Below are 21,405 nucleotides of genomic sequence, written 5' to 3' on the forward strand. Positions count from 1 at the left end.
AAATCATATAGTTTATAGTCTTTTCACGTTGACTTCATTCACTAATAAGCACTTAAGATTCCTCCAAGTATTTTTATGGCTTGATAGTTCATTTCTTCAGTGGTGAGTAACATTCCACTATCTAGATTACTACAGTATATTTATATGTTATTGAAGGACATCTTGATTGCTTCCAAGTTTTGACAAATATAATTGGAGCTGGCATAAATATCCATGGATAAATTTTTGTGTGGACATAGCTTTTACTGCCATTTGGGTTAATAACACAATCATGTGATTACTGCTTCACCTAGTTTTGTTTTAAAAAATTGCCAACTGTCTTCCAAAGTGGCTATACTAATTTGCATCCCTACTAGCAGCAAATAAAGGCTTTTCTTGGTCCATATCTAGATTTGGGCTATTCTAATAGAAATGTAATGGTGTCTCATTTTAAGTTGCCATTTGAGTATGTATTTTAATAATGTCATTGCAGAAAATGGATAGAGAGAGGCCCAGGAAAATTAAATAAGTTACCCATGATTCTAAGTACTAAGTAGCAGATTTCAGCTTCAGTTTGTTTCAGATCCCCAAGGCTTTGTGCTTTTTATTCTGTGCTTGAGTTGTAGTTAGACAAGAATGGAATCCAAATTTGCATATGCAGGACAGGAAATGCTAATTTCCAGTCATATCTATTACTCTTTTTAGTGTAGGTTTATCCAGATGACCCTGAGACAAGGAAATACCAGACAGCGGTGGGGAAATGAGGGAGGGGAAAATGCCAGTGGAGACTGTGTTTGAATTCATTTACCACTGGGACAACCAGACAGGGGAACTTGGGGAAAATGTACTTAATATTATTCAAAATGTGATGTGTGAGAGTTGTACTGCTTGAGACTGACCCAGGATGAAGAATGTATAATGATGAAAAGTACTTAGAACAGTTTATAGCAGCTTGTCATTTTGTGACTTTCATTTTTCTAATAATTCATTTTACTTCACTTTGAAAAGTACCAATCTACATTGGATCGAAAGCATTAAAACAAGTCCCAAAATAGTATGGAACACAAGGTCCAAAGTGACTCCATAGAAGGTACAAAGGAACTGGAGTATTTATACCTCTCTCCCCAGCGGGTCAGCCTTCAGCTGAGACCGCACCCAGGAATGTTCATTCCTCAGCACTGTGAGCTGTGTGCTGTGACTTGGCAAGCAGGTCACAAGGGAGAAGGTCACTGGTAGTGTCTGTGCAGACTTGGGTCAACAGAGAATTGCACAAAGCTAAGGAATTAATTCAAACAACACCCATTTTTGGCAGTCATTGGGAAGATGAATTAAAAGCTGAAGAAGCATTAGTTTGCTACATGTCATAAAGGGATCACTGAAAGCTGAAATCTGACAATAAACAGACACCACGTTTCATGTAAAGGTACTCATACACACAATACCTGCCTGGCAAGTGTGAGGCCCTGAGTTCGATTCCCAGCACCCCCAAAAGAGGTACCTATATTTTCCACTGAAGAAGCCAAAGATAAGAGTGCCTCCTCCCTCTTCTCTACTGCAGTAAGCTTGGCTACTAATATGTGACCAAAGTCTTGAAAATCAGATATTCTTAATCAGGATGCCGAATCTTAAGTGGTTCAAAGAGGATGGGGTAATTAGAACTCCCTCTCACACATTAGATATTTATTGCTTGCATTTTTTTTCTCCTTTGCTTTTGGCCTTATTTAATCAGCCTCCTGCTGATCCTGTGGACTTCCAGTTTCCTTCCAATAATTTCCTTTTTTAAAACTTATAATAACCACAATATGACGCTTTTCCTTGGAACCAAAATTTACCCCTGATATGTGATGATCAGAAGAGTCAGACCTCTGATTTGTACCTGCTCAGGAATTTTCTTAAAGAAGTAAGATTGGTTTCTTTGCCAGTTTGGGTCTCAGTTTCCACATTTATGAAATGGGACCAGCTCAACAGTATGATTCACAGAAATTAGTCTGTTAGAGGGTTTTAAATAAAGGGTTCTTTTTTGGAGAATCCAGTACATGCTGGCCTACTTGAGTTTCTGGAAATTTCTCCTGGAAAGAATTTAATTTAACTTTCACTTAGCATTCCCCAAGTTTAATCATGGAAGTCTTTTTTCAGAAGTCATTAGCATTTCATGAACTCAATCATCCATAGAGTGTCTTGGCAAGAGATGCTGGTTTTAGTCATTTACTTTTTTTTTTTATAATTTCTGACTGACAATGAACTGTGTTGATAAACACCTATGAAGAATTTGAGGAGTCTGTGTTAAACCATTACAGTGGGAAGTTCTTAAACTTCCATGTATATAAGAACTATATGAGAAGTTTGTTATAATGTAGGTTGCCGGGGCACTGTGTGAGATCTACTAATTCAGAACCTCCTGGAATTGAGACAAAGAATTGCAGCTGAGATTTACTCTGCAGGTAAGTGTGTTGCAGGCAGGCTCCCACCCACAAAATGATGAGAAATGTCATTTTATAGAACAGTTCAGTGAAAGGGATGTTTCTGTGATTTATGTTCATTATCACTAGAAGAAGCTAGAAGTCATAGCAGCTGTAAAATATGCCACTGGTCAGCAAGATCAGACACACCTCAGACTATCCGCTGAAAAGCTACTGAGTTGCTGCAAGCTCCACTTCAGAAAGACATAATATTATAATGTGACTATGATCAGAGGTGCAACTATGAAGTCAACAATTTGAGTAAAATCTGATTAAAGTCTGCAAAATCAGGAAAAGAATGAGTAGTCTTTTAGATGCTTCTCTCCTTCCTACTTTCCACTTATAGCTTATTAATTCTCACTAAAAACTGATTAGTGAGAAAGCAAGGCAAATAGAGTAGGGAAGAATTTTAAGCCATCTAATTGAATGGCTTATTAACAATTCAAAGAATCTTATGATAGGAAGGTTGAGATGAATAGCTAAAGTGTTATTTTTAGACTGTGAATTTCATGTGTTCTCATTAGTATAAATGATGAAATATTAGCTGTCAGAAATTCAAAGTAAGACAGGAGAACACATTAGAAAACCAGAGATTAGTGAAGTCATCAAGTCTTGAACATTTTTTCCTCTGTTAATATCTCCAGGCAATATGATGAAGATAATACTGCATTTTTTCAAGTCTTGAACATTTTTTCCTCTGTTAATATCTTCAGGTAATATGGTAAAGATAATACTGCATTTCTTCAAGTCTTGAACATTTTTTCCTCTGTTAATATCTTCAGGTAATATGATAAAGATAGTACTGCATTTCTTCATAATATCCTGCATAGTTTTTACAGGAAAAAAGATGAGTTTTGGTGACCAGTGTCGTTTATTGGATACAAGCAAAAGTTTTGTTTCTAAATAAATTGTAGTTACTGTGAGAAAACCTTCATGACTATTTGCAGGATTCCAGGGGAATTTGTATTCAATTTTATAACTCCAAAATACAGATAAACTGCTTATAAATAATTCGTGGGATCACGGTCTAACATCCAGGATATCGTGTTCTATTTTACTTTAATAACCAGACCTAAAATCTCTTCTGAACTGGAAAGTGGTGATAAATAGTGCTGTGCTTTTCCTGCAATAACTCCAGAAAGTTGGCATGGGGTATTCACCTCACGAACTGTGAGGATCCTTCCTTCTGAAGGGCTTCAGACTTTTCTGAAACAGATCTCTGAGCTTTATCTAATTCCTCTTGCTACACATCTGTTGTGACTCTCTCTGTAGAATATATCAATACCTAACAATACACGATTACAAAAATTAGTGCATACCTCATCCATTCTGCAAAACTACCCCCATTCCTATGTGCCTAAATTTATAAGCATGTAATATTATAATCTCCATTTACAATCTGGCACCAAGAGGTAGATTAAAAATGTCATGAAACTTTGGTGTGATGACAGTCACCTTAAGGAGTACAGTTGGCTCACACATCCTTATTGGAACTAGGGATTCTGTCTTTATTTCACACTGGACCATCTGAAGGATGGCTGCATTCTTTAGGCCTGTGACATAATCTCTATAACAGTACATGCTGCCCCATTGAAGAATCAACTGTCAGACTTTTAATATATTAAGTAAGACCAGAGTAGTTCAGACTTGAAGCCAAAGAAAGAATTTCAGAAGTGAGACAAAGCAGGATGTAGTCCCACTTGCATAGCGTACATGGCCCCTCAGTAGAACTGCTTACTGGTGGGTCCGGGGCACTTCTGCAACTTGGTTCCCAGTTTGCTTAGCTGACTTTGCACCCCAAGGCACCATCCACACCTGAAACAAGGGGAGTTTTCCACGCTGTGGTGTATTAACAGGTACTTTCCATTCACTCAGTTAATTAGAAAACAGAAAGAAAAAAAAAAGAGAGACAGAAAGAACCTCCCTCCTACTTGTTTTCTTACTCCAAATAAGGAGGCGGAAACTATTAAATACGGAGGGAAACTCCCCCACATTTCACCTTGACCTGGTTGGACTGGTCTGTTGCCTGTAAGAGGCGGGTGTTCTGCTACAGAGATCGGATAAGCTACTAGTGGAAAAATAAAAAGCCAGACTTCAAGATTGGGAAACCACTCCTGCCCCTAGGGGGGAAAAGGAAACCATCATCATCACCCGGTCTCAAATTGGAAACAGCGCCTCTCTTGCGATGAAGCGGCTTGGGGGTGGGGGAGAACAGGGTCCCCTGCCTCGGCTTGGAGTGGTGGCCACCAGGCCGAAAGAGGCGTGCTGCTTCCCCAGTCGCCCGCATCTCATCGCTCCCCACCCGCACCTGAATCTCTGAGCTGCCACCAGGCAGAAATGCCTTCCCCTCTCCTCGCCTTAGCGTCTCTCACTCCTTGGCCGTCCTCTCTCACTTCTTTGTTCTGTGTGCTGGGAAGATGATGCTTAAGGTCAAAAGACACAGTGTGGCCAGCAGAAGCCCAGGGTCACCACCAAACCCTGGGAAAAAGTGAGGTTGTCCAGCTCGCGGCTGAGCCTGCGAGAAGGAGCGGCGAGAAATCTCGGCCAGTATCTTCGGGAACAGCCCCTGTGAGCTCGTCCAGCTCACCAAGGGCTGGGGAGACCCAGGACAGCCTTGGGATGGGGCAAAGGGTGAGCTCCCAACCCTGCAAGCACAGTGGGCAGTGCGCACCCCAGAAACAGAGAGTTCTGGGGGCGGGCAGAGGCCCTGGACTCCACTTTGCATGCAGCAGCGGCGGGGCAGTGCGTATCTCTAAACAAAGGAGCGCGAAGCTCGGGGTGAGCGATTGGAGTTTGCTCAGAGCGGCCACTTGTGCTGAAGGAGTCCTCCAGCACACCAGCCCGGCAATCTTAGGGGTGCAGGATCCGAAGAGGAGGGAACAGGGAACGCGCCGTGCGACCTCCTGTTGCGTGGCCGCGCACCGGGAGTTCTCGGGAACCATGGGAATGGCAACGATCAGATCCAAAGGGGAGAAAAAGAGCCGGAGTGAGCAAAACAAAGAGCGAGTGTGGGCCGCGGTGACTTCATGCCTCACCAATGTCCCGCCCACGGGCTCGGAGCTGTTGCCGCTGCAGCCTGGGCCGCCGCCGCGCCTGCGGGCGACCCGGGCCAGGCGCTCCGGAGCGTGGGGCTGTTTCCTAGCAACTCGTGGCCCGCAGTGCGCCCGGCTACCCGTAGGCTGGGAGCCCCTCGGGGGGCCAGGCCAGGACCACCCCGCCGCCAGCCTCGCGGCCCTCGCGTGCTCGCCGGGTGCACCGCAGAGCGCCAGCTGCCAGGGCGCTGGGCGGCGGGGCGCCGGAGTCTCGCACTGCAGCCAAAGGGACCAGGGCACGAAGCCCCCGCCCCGCGAGGCCGGGCTCCCGCACCCCCGCGGAACCTCCCCTCCTGCGCGAGCCGCCGTGCGCCCCACTCCCGGCCAGGCAGGGAGAGGCGATGCCTCGCTCTGTGCCTGCGGGCGTCGACGGGCGCCTCTAGGACGCTCCGGAGGCGCCTCCCCAGCCGCTGGCACCCCGAGCCTGCCCTCCTCGCCAATCGGGACGCTGCCGCCGTGTCCTTGCCGGCTGCCCCGCCGCCCGGGCTGCAAAGCCGCAACTAAGTGGAGTTGGCCTCCCTGCCCACCTGTGGAAGACGCTCGCGCAGATGCGCCGTCGCCTTTCCCCCCGGCCGTCCAGGCGTCCCCTCCCACCCATGTAGCATCACAGTGATGTACATTAGGGTGGTTTTCCCCCCGGCTGCGGGCTTTGTTTGGGTTTGATTGTGTTTGGCTCTTCGCTAAGCTGATTTATGCAGCACAGCCCCATCGACTGGAGAGGAACAAAAGCTCTTTTCTTTGTCCGGGAGCCGGCTGTGGAGCCCTCGCTCGCGTCGCCGCCCGGACCGTCAGCCGTCAGAGGAGCTGCTTCTCGCCGAGACCGGAGCCCGCCGCGCCGCCGAGCTGGGAGGGCCGCCCGGGCCCTGAGATGCGGAGCCGTGCCCCGGCCCGCCTACCTGCTCCGCTCGCTCGCCGCCGCGGGGTCCGCCTGCCGGGCCTGCGGGCCACGTCCTAGCGACAGCCGGCCCGCGGGCCCCGAGGTGCGCCTGCGAGGCGCGAGCGCGCGTCCGGAAAGCGGCCAGGCTGCAGGCGCGGGGCGGGCTGCTTTGCATTATGTGCGGCTCGGCCCTGGCTTTTCTTACTGCTGCATTTGTCTGCGCGCAAAACTGCCGGCAAGGTCCTGCCTCCTTTCTCCGGGCGGCCTGGGTGTTTTCACTTGTTCTTGGACTGGGCCAGAGTGGTAAGTAGTTTTATGTTGTATTCTCTTGGCGCAAGGTCTTGGGATGGCACGAAGGGCTTCCTGGCCAAAGCATCCCGGCCAGGTAAGTGGCAGATGCCAGTCACAGTCTGCCTTGAGAACTTCAGAATGGAGGGCTTGTGGCGGTGTCCTCTCTTGCAGGCGGCTTTAGAGAGACCAGGTGTCAAGGATTTCTGCCCTGGAGCGACGGCAACAGATTATTATAGTTAGAGACACTGGGTGTTGCCTCTGGTGCTGGGGAAGCAGCGACCGAGTGGAGGTTTAGAAGGGAGGTTGCCCTATTACACTGTCAGTTCAGAGGTTCTGGTACGTCCTTGGGGGCATCCTCCGTGCACGATGAAAGTCCAGTTTTTCTAAGAGGTGCGTCCAGCAGCCACCAACCTGCATTTGATGTAAGGCTGTGGATAAAGCGTAAACAGAAGTCTTGGGTTATTTTTCTTCTGAAAGAAAAGAAGAGCAACTTACAAGTTTCTTCTCTCATGGGGTTCCGCCTGAATGAATTAAAAACTCTTGAAGAATACTTATGCTTTAACTGGCCATCCTTTTGGCTTTTTCTTTAAAAAAAGAAAAGAAAAGCACACTTTCCTACATAATTAATCTCTCACTGAGCTCAAGGTCAGACTTGAGAAGCAGAAAGAATCCTGATCCAGGATTGCCAGCTTTTCCAGCCAAACATCTTAGGTCAGCATTACCTGGATTTGGAGCTGTTACCTCTGTATAACTTGGTTGTCCTCATCCGTAAAATGGGATAATAATATCTGCCCTCCTTAAGTCACAGAGGAAAGTTCCAATAGTATATGAGAAGGGATTGAGAGACTTTTGAGTTATATCAACACAATAAAGTGTAAGGTGGAGGCATTGTATTGTTAACAAACTATAAAACATAAAGTTGTTGGTTTTTCCATATAGATCAAACATTTAGTTTTGCAAGGGCAGTGACTGTTCGGTATTTCTTTTTTTTTTTTTTTTTTTTTTTTTTTTTTCCGGTACGGGGACCCGAACTCACGACCTTGTGCTTGCCAGGCAGGCGCTTTGCCGCTGAGCTAAATCCCCAGCCCCTACTGTTCGGTATTTCTAAAATAGACTTTTTACTTTCCTCTGGTCACAGAGCCCTTAAAAGCTATGAGAGCTTTAGTCTAACCTCTCTGACTGGTGGAGAGCTTACTCAATGATTGTAATTGTTTTGTACACAAAAATTAATTTCTATGCTTTGAGTTGATGTGCCAGGATCTTGCCGAAGCTAATTAAAACAATCAAGTCATAATTATAAATAAAGGCTTAAAGTGGAAACATCCAGGTAACTTCATTTAGTTGTTGCATATATAATTGTCTAATATATGTTTCAGGGAGATTTACCCAGTTATCTGAAATGGGGTCACTTAGAGTAAGTGTTATGTCTTGTGGTTATATTTTGGCTTACATATTGATTTCAAAATAAGTGAAACTTAATGTAAAGGAAAAAGTAACATTCATTATCAATTACCTCTTAAATGGAACATGTATTTGTGACAGCAAAATTTCCACCATGCATAATTCCATCCTGTTTCAATAAGTAATAAGTGTTTTTTCTAGATTGAGTAAACATATACACTTAAATCCTAATAAAATGACCAAAACTTAAATGAACAAAGTGTATTTTTCTCCTGGCACATAGTCAAATGAAAAACTCCCACTTGCCTCTAGAATTTGCTAATAACAGCAGTATTTACAAATTCATTGTGCTTGTGAAGATTGGTAAAGTTTTTATGTTAGCACTGTATTTCTCTCCAGTGACTGTAACTGACTTTAATCAAATGTTATGAATGGGTCCTGTTGCACCTGCAGACCTGAAGAAGGAATACTTTTCTGAAACCAAAACAAGGCATCCTTTTCCCAGTCTCTGTCAGTGTACAAAGCCTTCTGATGTATACTGATTTGAATGGCAGTTAAAAACATGCAAAAAATCTAAATTATAGCCAGTGCGACTCAGAAAATTAGAGATCAGAGTAAACTGTTGTACTTTTGTGATATAGCTACAAGTCTCAAATTATATGTCTTTACAGTACAAATTAGATGCTCAAATCAGAATAGAAATTTAAGTATCAATTACAAAAGAAATCGTGTTCAGTATGTAGTTTACACCAAGAAAATGTTGAGGGCAATAAAACCATACAAAAGAGACCATAACTGCACAAGAACAACATAATTTGGTTTTAATGTTTGAAGTAGAATTTATAGCTCTCAAATGCATGGTACACTTTTAGTAATGAATTTATAGTAAATAGAAGATGTTACAAATGAAGCCTGAAGATACTGATATAGAAAAACTTATGGCAATTTTTAACTTTCCCTGGTAGAGCTTTCCAGAGATTAGAGATGATTGATGTTATCAACAACACTATAAAATGGTTAATGAACAACTAGAAAACATAAAGAATACCTATTGGTGAATATTTGAAGAGTTAACGGAGCAATGTTATTATTTGCACATTTGCTTACTTGAAAAAAATTTTTAAAAGAATTTCTGTTACATAAATATTTAATAGCATTACAAAAGACAAATCTCAAAAATCACAATTGCATTTTGAAAAATGAATACCGTTACAGTGAGATTTCATCTTTTATTCATCCCACTATCAAGTATTCATTCTTTTACATCACAATCAGCTGGATTACCCTGGCTTTCCCTCAAAACATATTTCATAGCACAAGCATTCTCAGAATTCCTTATGCTTACCTAAAGTAATCAAATATTTAAGAGAATCAAACTTCTATAAAAAAATCCAGTCTTCCAAATCAATTGCATAAACAGCATCATATTAGTTCTATCTTAAAGCAACTAAGACAGTTTAGGATCGAATAAAAAGTCACCTATGCCTGCCCTGTATATATGAAAAAAAAAAATAGCTGGTTTTGTTTCAAGAACTGCCAAGAAAAGAAAAGCTGTGCCCTAAAATAGCTCTCTATCATTTCACCAAATTATCTGAAATTTCACCACTTAGTGGACTCCTTTAGGTTAAGCATAGTACTGACCTTGCATTTCCAATAATTTTTAACATTATATTATGGACACTTTCAAATAAATATAGAGACACAGAGACTGGTATAAAGAATCATCCATATACTCAGCACTACCTTCATTATCAACTCAAAAGCAACTTCTTTCCCCCAGCTCGCATCCCCACCCAGCCATCCTCTTCTCCCAAATAAATTATTTTGAGCAATTTTCTCAGATCATCTTTATCCTAAGACAGTTCAGTAAATTTAAACACCACTGGGAGAGAAACACTGTCATTAATCTCAAAGCATTAATATTTTATGGAATTTAGGTCCTCGAGAATCTTCACAAACTTTAAAGGGATGAACTGAAGAACAGGAGGACAGGAAAAGATAAAGATGAACTTTCAACCATTTACTTTTCCATGGTTCTATGACAATTCCACTTATAAATATTTTTCTTAAGATGTACACATATGTAACCACTTCTTCGGTATGCGTGTGTATGAAGGAGAAGAATTAACATGAATACTTCTACTTCCCCCAACAAATGTTAATTGCTCTGTTCCAGTAGAATTACAACTGGTTGGTCTTGCTAAAGTTTCAGTCTTAAGGATTGTCTTGCCTGTCAATCTTCTCCTCTCTTCTGAATTATGTACAGAAATATTCACATATGCTGCAACATCTCTCATGTTCTATTTCTCACTCTTGTTTTGCTGTAAGTCCTTGAAAAAGTCATTCCCCATTTTTGCCCCTCACTTTCCCATGAGTCTGTTGTATCCATGCTTTTAAAATCACCTCTGCAGTTCCACTCAGGTCAGGTGACTTTTCTATTGCCACCCCCTATGGCCACTTCTTAGTCTTTTTGCTGTTTGCCTATCATTGCTCAGTGAGTTGAGACTGTGGACATTACCCTCCTTGAAAATGCTTCTTCCTTTAGCTTCCTGGTCCTGCAGTCACATGGTTTTATCTCCGTCTGCATGTCTCGTGTTGGTTCTCCCTCATCTCCCAAATTGCAAATGTAGAAGGGACCCAGGACTCAGCTATCTGATTTTCTCTTGTTGACATACAGAGTCCTCAAATGGACTGATCCAGGCTTATGGTTTAAGTACCATTTTTATGGTGACACCTGCCAGATCATATCGCTAGTCCTGACTCTTATCTGATCTTCAGAGGATTCAACAGGCTGCCTATTTACCCTTATGCATTCAAAATCAGTCTCCCAATTTTCTCCCGGAAGCTGGTTCTTTTCACAATTTTATCAGCTTTTATCAGGCAGTCTCCCAGTAGTTTAAGCTAACACTGGTGCATCCTTGAGCCTTCTTTCCTCTCACATTTCAGTTTGTTCACCATCTCCATTGCCACAGCTCCAGTTCATGCCATCATTTTTTGCCCAAACTCTTGAAAAAGCCTGCTTTAGGGCTTCCATACTCCACAGTAGAGCCAGACCTAGCTTTTCAAGATGCACCTCAGGTCCTCCCGTTCCTGTACTCAGGATGATCCATAGCTTTTCATCTGTCTCAGACTGAAGGCTGAGATTTCCAATAGCCTTTAAGAACTACATGAGCTTTCCACCCTCTGCAGACTGACCTCATCCCTTCATCCTCCTCCCCTCATTTTATTATAGCAATACTGGGCCTTGGTACGGGATGGACCGAGCATGAGCCTACCTGCAACTTGAATGCTTTTCCCTGAGACATGTTGCTCACTCCTAGACCTGATTTCTTTCCAGTGCCTGTTCAGATAGCACCTTATCAGGGAGGGCTTCTCTGTCCCCCTTGTCAACCCTATCTAGCCATTTGCTCTGCACCTTTGTTTTATAACCCTTAGCATTCCCTGGTTTATTTACTCTCTTCTCCTCTGCCCAGCCCTAAAACTAGAATGCTGCTTGTGAGGGAAGGTACTTTGTTCCCTTTGCAGAAAAATGCCAACCATGTAAAAAGCACCCAATTCAGGCTTTTCGACAAACAGAAGAGCAAATTAGTACGTTTATTCTCTATTGAATCTTAGATTGGTTCATCGCTTTTTCTAGGCTCTATTGACTTTTTCTCTTTACACAAACAGATGAATTGAAGAATCAAGTCCTTCTGCATTTTAACAGAAAAAAAATCTTCTTCCAGAAAAATAACTATGTGTTTTATTTAGTATAAACATAAGTAAGGGAGATTTCCATAATAATGCCAACTTGGCTGTGATGCTTTTGTCTGTTTAGATTTAATAAAACCAAAATTATTCCTACAACTTCTGCTTTGTAATAACTGAGATATTTTCAGATGTTAGAACCATATATGGAATTCTGAAAAGTAGGACTGTCTAGGTATAAAAATTTGTCACAATAATTTACCAAGTGATCATTCTGAAAAATGCATGCATATGTTTTATAGGTATTTTACTTGTGGATAGATATGCCTGCCAAGCTAATTTTGACATAATTATAAACTGAAAACAAATTAATTACCATTTTAATAAGCCAAGAGAAGTCAAGAAATATAGCGTAGAAAAAAAGGGAAAAAATTTTAAATAAGATCTAGTACAAGCAATTCACAAAATAAATATGATAATCGGTTTTTGTTCCAATTGTGTTTTTTATGATACTTGAGAAAGGCCATGGCATAAAAACATTATATTGTTTTGCCAGATTTTTTGTACTTATTTTTAAAACAAATTTTCTTTGTAGAAAATGTAGTTTCTGAGGTAGTCTGGTCTTTGTTCTCAGCAGCCTTTTCTGCTTGGTTACATTTGATATATCCAGGTGTAAATAGTTTGGTGGTAAATTCCCCATGTTGTTCTCAAGTTCCCTTCCTTCCCCACCCAAACACACAACAGGCCATTTTATGGACCACTTGAGTAGATGTCAGAGGGTGCTGTTCTGATCTGAGGTTCTTTAAACTTTAATAGGCCCTGATCCTACGTAGATAACATCAGGTTTTCTTGAAAAGCAGTAAGCCACCAGCCTTTAATGCAGTCATGCAGTCTTTCTAATGATTATACTTATTAAGCAAAGGTGCACATAGTATCCTCCTTAAAAGTGCCATTTATATAGCATCTTTAATTTTTGAACTGCTGTCCTTTTTGTTGGTTTGACAAGTCTCATAAGTAAGTAGCACATACAAAATCGGTTACTAATGCTACACATGACTCTTGCCTGGCCAAACTGATGTCTTTACATTTTTATTGAATAAACTGACAACCTTATATCTGATCGCCAATGTATTTGCTCAATCTTTTCTGTCCTCAGAACCCTAGTCCCTGTTGTAGCCCAAGTATACACATTGATTTTGTCTTCACAGGACTGTGAGACCCTTTTTATATTCTTCAATCACATATGAAATATTTTCTATCTTATATATTAATTATAACAAAATATCCATAGAAAAAAATAACATTTTTAAAAATAGATGTTGGCTTTAAATAGCTTTAAAAATAGATGTTAATCTCTAAAAAATATACCTTCAATTATATCCTAAGGATATCATGTAAGTATGTCCTGTATGCATAGTGGAAAGAAAGTGGGATGCTTATGTAGTTTAAGAAACACTTAGGTAGCTTTCATTCCATGCCATGCATTTATTTAAATGATTAAATATATTGATTTAACACTTACAATAACAAGAGAAGTATAGTTATAATTGTTGTTTTAGAAATGAGGAATCGAAAGCACAGAGAAGATAAGCATTTTGCCCAATGATACGCAGTTGGTAAATAGGACAGATGGGATTTGAATTCAAGGATGTGAATTTCTTCAAGAAGTTTTCAGAATTCAACATCACTGTCCGATAACTGAGGACCTTGCCAACCTGTGTCACTAGGTGATCCCTTGAGCCCACCCTGTAACGTGGGTAATGTGGAATCCTTGTTGCCACGCAGGGTGACCTCCAAGGAAAGGGTTCAGATTCACAAACTACGGGCACGGTCAAAGCACCCCACCTGTGGAAGCCTCCAGATACCCACAGCTTACCTCAGTGTGCCTCATTAGGGAAGGCTTCACATCTGAGTGGGAAAGGGAGCGCGCATGTATAGTTGTACCTCAAAACTTTACCTTCCTGTCACACACTAGATTCCCAATAGGTCATAGGTGTGGATGATTTGCGATTATGAGACAGAAAGAAAAGGCTTAAGAAACTGACCAGCTAAGCTAAGTAGGTGGTCAGAAGTGCTCACAGGGATGAACTCATGATATGGTCAGACAGTTGATCAACATAGGGCTCACTGTGCTCCTAACTGCTTGGAGCAAATCTGTTAGAGCTTGAAGCTCCATGTTGTTTAACCTGTTTGCATTACTTTTACCCTACACATTTTTACTAAGTAAGGCACTTCCTTGGGTGTTAGGTATTTGCAGTGATTAGTCACATCTAGGTATGTACTGATATGCCTTCAGGCAGAGTTTTGAAGCTAAGACTTCAAAAGCTGTATTTCAGGTGCTGAGGACACAGCAGAGAGCAAAGTCCTGCTCTCATGAGGCTTGCATTCAAATCAAAGAGAACAAGTATGCACACACACGCATATGCGAGTCTCGGGGTGGGGCAAAAAGAGTAAAAAATACAGCCATGTGACTGAATTGATGGGAGGACAGGCTGTATTATACGTACAATGGCCAGAGTAGACTGTTCTAATAAGATGACATTAAACTTCTGTAACTTTTTGTTTCTGTGCTCCACTTAAGGCATTTCATAGTCTTTCCTGGAGTGTAACTTTTCCTGGAAAAAGGAGCAGAGGGGAGCTCAGTGTTAGGATTTTCAAACTGATAACTGTAATAAGTGAGAGGGTGGCGCTAGATAAAATGATTCTAGTCAAATGGAGATTCTTTACATGTTTCTTGACATCAAGATTGGTCCACAATGGTTTCTCAAATCTGTCCCCACTAACAACACAATGCCAGTAGGTGGAGAAATCTGACTAATCCTTCACTACATGAGGTTCCTAAGCAATCTATATCATTTCCAACCTTTGTCCATGTTTTCACTCTCCTCATCATCCTCAGGCTCCTCAGTACAGCCTGCGACTCCCTCCGTCCCAGAACACTGTGTGCCCAATGCCCCGGGCGTTGTCTGGGATCCCTCTCCACACCAACCTGTGGGAGTCATTGAAGGAAGACATTGTGCTTGTTGTTTGTGTGTCTATAGTGCCTGGCACACAGTGGGTTCTGGTAAATCATTTGGAGTAAATGACTTTATGATTAACATGAAGACAGTAGTGAGCAGCTTAAAACTGGGAAGCTAAGCAAATAGGCCCTAGTCAGCTCTAATCCTTACAAGAGTTTGAATTTAAAGAAATAAAGTTCTCTTTTAAAAATGAGTTACACCATTAAATAAATTTTAAAAAGAACATCATTTATTTTTTCTTCCTCAGTCCACTCCAACAGGCAGTCTCTTGACCTTCCAGGCAAATCTTTAGCAAAGATAAAAAACTGAGACTTTTGATTGTTGAATATTATCATTTAAGGCTTTTTTTTTTTTTTTTTGCTTTCAAGATTTCTGTAACAAGTATCTTCATTGGGTAAGTAAGTTTGAAAAATAATCTTGATCATTTATTTACCTTCAGTGTTAGTTTTTAAATTGATTTCTATTTTGAATACACAAAATGGAACTTTTAGTCGTTTTAACAAAATACCAAAAAAGTAATAATAGACAAACTATTCAAACTCATTTAATCATTATACATTCAGTTTTTTAAAAGCTCCTACAGCTATAGTATACTAAGTGCTGAAATTAAAAAATAACGATACTTAGAATTTATAGAGAATTTTTATATACCAGGCACCCTACTAGACACAATATAAAAATACAGTATACACTTTACTTTTACAAACTTTTGAGTTATGAGCTGTTATTCTGATTTTATAGATAGGCAAACTAATTTGAAACATTGAATAACTTCTTTAAGTTTTCTTAACTATTGAGTAATGGAGACCTGAATTCAGACTTGTGTAGTTAAACTCAGCATTCTTAGTTACCATAATAGATTGCCTTCTAGGAGTGAAAGGAGTTTCTATCCCGGCCTTGGAAAGCCCAGCTCTTGCCTTCCTCTAATCATGGTTATGGTTCTAACCAGGTTAGAGTCACAGGCAGTAAATTAGTGTAATTTTTTTTGTGAAGGACTCATTGGGGTATGTTCATTTAGAGTCTGTCAGACCCTTGTAGGTCATCTCCAGAATTCTGCATCCACCAGCTCCAAGCTACTTTCAGTGCTTTCCTTCTGTGGGTAAATCATGCCACCCATGTCCCAGATGCTATTCAAAGGTGACCAAGAGCAGCCAATGGAAAAGAAGTAAATAGAGGTCAGACATATGGACTGGAGCGTCCATGCAGGTAACAACAGGTTATTTGCAAGCAGAGAAGGCCAGAGGTGGGAGAGGAAAGGAGCAGGTCATAGTTTGGAGGGCAAATGCTTCACACATTGCCAAGTTCTCAGCCAGAAGTCTGAACTGTTGGAAACTTGAAATTCACACATAGTATTGTAGGACATTATAAATGTATATTTGTCCAAGAAGGAAGGTAAAATTTACTTAATGATTTATTAGTGTAGTTTATAAATTAAATAGTTCATCTTGTTACGCACACTGCTGTTTTTATTCCTGCCTTTGGCTTGGACAAAGTTAGAGTAACCTCCTCTACCAGTTTAAATATGAGGGGGCGGGGGTAGAGGAGATGCACAGTGAAAGCTTCCGGCACCATTTCATGAGAAGGACTGCCTCACATCAAGGTGCTTTGATATTTCAATAGCTATATCCCTTCTGGTGACTCCAAGATGTATACATGCTACACCAAATTCTACCCTTTTGAAGTGTTACAATCAGAATTACTTTAGCTTTTACTTTTTATTTCTTGCTAATGATTTAAAACTTGCCACAGGAAAGAGCACTGTACTGACATGATTGAGCTAAATTTGGTCAAATTATTCAGGTGGCTTGTACATAATACCTGTAAGTGAACAAATACATAGAAAAACACCACTCTACTGCCTTCATGGGGTAAAAGGACTATATTTTTCCATTTAAAATCAACCTTAATGTGACTGTCTTTCTACTTTCACAGTCAGTAAATTAGTGTAATTTATTCACCAAAGAAAACTATAATAAAAGTCACAATGGTTTCCATTGGAATTTTAATATTTAATAAAACTAATTCCACCTTTCAACAAAGTGCAGGGATCAGCTCTTAATAAGAAATTCTAATGTTAAACAGATGCATCAAAATTATCTTCCCTGTGTTATTTTGAAATGTCTCCAGCTAAAATTAATTTAGGAAATAAAATTAAGTTAATTAATTTAAAATTGCAATGTTAAATTGTAGTGATCTTATCAGACACATACTCTTAAGATGATTTTAAAAGATGCTCTTATTTCAAGAACTGCTTTTCAGTGTACTAAAAGTTCATATTTTAAAACAGCATATAAACACTCAAAAAGTGGTCTTTATGGTGATTTGAGGAATAAGTCGCCTATCATTATTATAATAGTTTTAGACATATATTACCTTTCTTTTCAAGGCATCTCTTTATTGTTTTATCTTCTTCTAACTGACAAATACTGTTATTTTGGTCAAAGAAAGAGTCTGTTGCCATTCCAGATAAGTACTGGTGCAGTTTGATTTTTCTAGGGACTTGCCAAAACCACAGTCCCTAGATAGTCCAAAGTATGAAATAAGAGTAGCCGTCAAGGTCTAATTCAAGCCAAAGTTCTTGGAAGAGATTGAGTTTGGAAGTGAGGACTATGGGTCACTAGAAATATTTTACCTCTGAAGAATTGTGCTATGTCTTATGAGGTATGGGAAGTGTGCATTGGAATTTAGCCAGGAATGTTTTGATACTTGGCACAGCTGTGAACCAAAGCACCATGGACATGCCAAAGCTAAATGAAGCTATAGTTGAAAGTGCCCTGCCTCATATGTGTGTGTGGTTCTAAGGTCCTTTCCTTGGAATTGAACCACAAATACTTTTCCCAGGTACAGGCACTGGTCCTGATTTCAGCAAGGAGCATGTATCTGGTATAATTCTTTAGTAACTATATCAGAAACTAGAGAAAGGATCTGTGTGGAAAGCTTTATTCCGAGACTGAGGAATTACCACTGTGAAATAAAGAAGCTTTAGTATATTTGGAGGTCAAACAAAGAAAGCAATTTAAAAAGACTAAAAATTTCTTCACAAGAACAGGGTTGACAAAATGTACCTTAAGGACTGCCAAGCTAGGATGTCTTTTCTAATTGCCTTTTGGAGGGGAGCTAAAAGGCCAGGATGGCTGTACCTAGTCATGTAAGGTATTCATTGACTGCAGCAGAACAAAGAATGCAAGACAGTTGTGGGGTAGCCAGGAATTGCTGCAGAACTGGCTGTTCTAGTTGGAAACAAAGAAATCATTGTAGCAAACTGTATTGTTGGCAGAAAACTGACCATGACTGATCTGGTCGCTCTTTCTTCCTACAGAACCTACCTCCCAAGGTATTGCTCCATTGTCTTTTTGTTAAGGTTAGGGTTTGGATTTATATGGAGAATTAAACACAACTGGATCATCATTTGCAAAAAAAAAAAAAAAAAAAAAAAAAAAAACCTGGAAATGATAGAGCCCAAGTGCCAACAAAATTCATCTGGAAGGTGGTCACATTTAAAACAACAAAACTGAAGAAGGAAGTCACAGTTTGAGGCATCCTGAGTCTCGGTTGAAAAGTCCCTTTTGATGAGCATTTCAATTACAAACAGCTAGAATGAGAGCCTGAAGGTGAAGGACAATGTCTAAAGTCACAGTGTGGGACCCTTGAGTTTGGTCATAGAAATATAAGCATTCAGTGTTATTAGTACCAGGCCTTAGTTCACAGGATGCCTTGTAAAGAATCCAAGACCACCTGATGCATTGTGACTTCAGATGGGCCTGTGAAAGTGTGTGAGAAGGGGAGGGAGGTGCGGCATTGTCGGTGCCTTGCAGAAAGCAGTATACTGCAGCCAAAGAGTGAGGTTCTGCACTGCTCAAGTTCATATAATATCAATAAATATTACCAGGGCTGACCCTTGACTACTTGGATGCCAGCATAATAATCTAAGGCTAAATCATTTGGAGAAAGATTTAGTGGAGCAGAGATGGATATATTGATTGGTTAATAAAAAATCAGACACCAATCTTTGGGGAGAAATTTTGCATGTCAGAGATGCATTTATTGCAATGTCACAGAAAAAAGACAACTCCTGCTTCTGACTGAAGTCCTTGGCACTGTAGAAATACTTGGTCAGTTAGAATTATTTTCCACCAAAATTCCCATGGTTGTAATGCAGGTATTTTTGGTCCTTGGTCCAAACTAGATACTTCTAGGCCTGTGTTAAGGAACAGTCAGCCACAAAATACCCAGCTTTAGTTGAGACTTCAAGTTTTGTAAAGCAGCCATTACGGCAGAAGACCTACTAAATGGTCAGTGCATGTGAGGCTCTTCTTTAAGGGGGCTTTCTTGACCAGCAGGAAGCTGCCCTGAAGAATTTCAAAAAATACTGAGTTACCTCATCTTTTGGGTGATCACTTCACCAGTATAGTGTCACTCTTACACATAACTTTCCTGGGAAGAATTTAAGTTCTTAGGAACTGTGCTATCCATAATGTAAGCTGATCATGTTAAAGCTTTGAGGATGCTGTGCAAAAAGGACCCAGCACAATGACCTCCTCCATCCATAATATCACAAGAGAGAACAGCATAAACAAAAAGAGGCTGGTAAAAAAAAAAAATTCCAGAATCTAAGAAGGTATTACTAAGCACATATATATGGACAGCATATTTAGTAAAAGGCCCTTTAAGCATTTATTTTCAAAAGCACTAGCATTCAAATGTGAAGTATGATAGAGTGGAGGAGGGGCTTCAAGGTTGTCCAGTGGTCAAGAAATCAATGTCCATAGGCAACTATGCTGCTTGTGAGAGCACAGAAGCCTAGAGCCACACCAGGTCTGAGGTTTACTTTTCCTTCATTTGGGGACAGAGCAGAGCCTTTCATACCAGAAAGGGTAGATAGACTGAGCCATCCTTGCATGGGCGAATGGCTCTGCCGTGCAGCATGGGTTGGACAAGGTGGAGAGATGTCTTGCAGGTTCAGTCTTGGCGAAGGAATTATCCCTATGTTGTCTTTTCAAGTATTATTTGGCTGTGTAGCTTTAAAGACAGCTTGGAGTAATTAGCTGTGGGTTGAAATTGAAAGGAGCTGTTAAGTGTTAGCAAACAAGACATATCTGAGGCCTAAGGGAAAACTGAGTTTGGACTACAGGGGTTCCAGAGTTGAAGATGAGATCTGGGGAGTTAGATGTGGGGGAATGATTTCTTGTCTCTGAACATGTTGCTACTGCTTGACAAGTTATTGATCTGGCTGAATATACCAAATCTCAAAGGCATCAAAACAATATGTTGTAATTTTTAGCAGACAGTATATATTGGGAGCCAGAGAGAACAGAGACCCAGTCACGTAATAAAGGACCCAGGAAATTCTCCAAGGAATTTTTTTCTGACCTTTCCTGTCTCCCCTTGAGGTGACTCATTCCTGTCCTCTGATGCAGTAGTACCCTGCCTGTTCCTTTTCATGGCACGCTTCTCAAAGTTCTGTCTTATGTCAGGGTTTTCTGCTACTTCCTAAGCTTCGCACGGACAAGTATCATATCCCTAAGATCCTGCACAAGGTCATGCCTTGACAGCAGGTTTGCAAGAACTACCAAAAGTGTCATGGATAGAAAAGTGCCATCCAAATCATTACAACCTACTCCCAAATGATGCTATTCTTATCATTAAGTTTTTGCCTATCTCTTTCTTCTAATCAAGCACCTTTTAGTAATACTAACAGAGTTGCCCATGAGAAGATGAAAAGTAGTTATAGTGAAACTTTGGTTACCCAGAATACATGTGAAAGGTATTTTAATTAATTAAATTCTATGATCATTGAAGTGACTTTCATTCTTTTGAAAATCTTTTAATATATGTATGTACATCTTCCTACCTTGGAAAGTAAATCATTTAATTTTTTTTTATATTTGAGAAAAACTTCATAGTTATTTGATCAAATTTGCAAAGTCCCATGCTTACCATTTAATCAATAGTTTAATCAGCAAATATTGCCTGATCACTAACTCAGTGTGTGTGACATTGGAATAGCTGCTTTAGGAACAGAGAAAAAGACTTCCTGTAGCCAAGATGGATGCCCCTGAAGAAGTATGAGCACAGTTTTCAGACAGCGATATGGGCTGGAGTTTTGGCCACTAGTGCTACTTGGCTTTGAACTTCTCAGTCAGATAGGGTATAGGGGAAGTATGTTCTGATGCAGGACAGAAGCTCAGAGTCTTTTATAAATATTAATATTTGCTTTTAGTTTTTCCTTTTCTTTCACAGAATATAGAGTCATGGTTAGTGGAAGGTTCTAACTACTATAACTTTACAGTACACATAGTCTACCTTTCTAGATACAGTATATTCCTAGAGATTGTTATAAAAAGCACCACGAAGTAGAATCCAGGCTGTATAGTCTGTACTGTAATGACACATACAATTATTTGTGTTCCTGTTAGCCATTAGCAGAAACTGTTTGTGTGCGTGTGCATGTATGGGGGGTGAAGACAGAAAGAACAGAAATATGAGGGTTAATTTATCAAATGTGCAGAGTATGGATACCAAAGAAGCAAACTTTAGGGACAATCTGCAGAAAAAAAAATCTCTCCTCTCTCTCTCTCTCTCTCTCTCTCTCTCTCTCT

The 21,405-nt window shown here is 40.6% G+C and overlaps 1 protein-coding gene across 1 annotated transcript in view; it reads left to right on the top strand.

Moving 5' to 3' along the window:
- Nucleotides 1–6,484: 6,484 nt before the first annotated feature.
- Nucleotides 6,485–21,405, top strand: part of Itgb8 (integrin, beta 8) — an 87,318-nt gene continuing 72,397 nt past the window's right edge. The window contains exon 1 of the mRNA XM_005377365.2: nucleotides 6,485–6,710. Within this exon, the coding sequence (XP_005377422.1) occupies nucleotides 6,584–6,710 (127 nt within the window). The 5' untranslated portion in view covers nucleotides 6,485–6,583. The remainder of the gene's footprint in view (nucleotides 6,711–21,405) is intronic.

The sequence above is a fragment of the Chinchilla lanigera genome, unplaced genomic scaffold (assembly GCF_000276665.1).
Source record: "Chinchilla lanigera isolate Chin_1 unplaced genomic scaffold, ChiLan1.0 scaffold00009, whole genome shotgun sequence".
NCBI classification, from domain to species: Eukaryota; Metazoa; Chordata; class Mammalia; order Rodentia; family Chinchillidae; genus Chinchilla; species Chinchilla lanigera.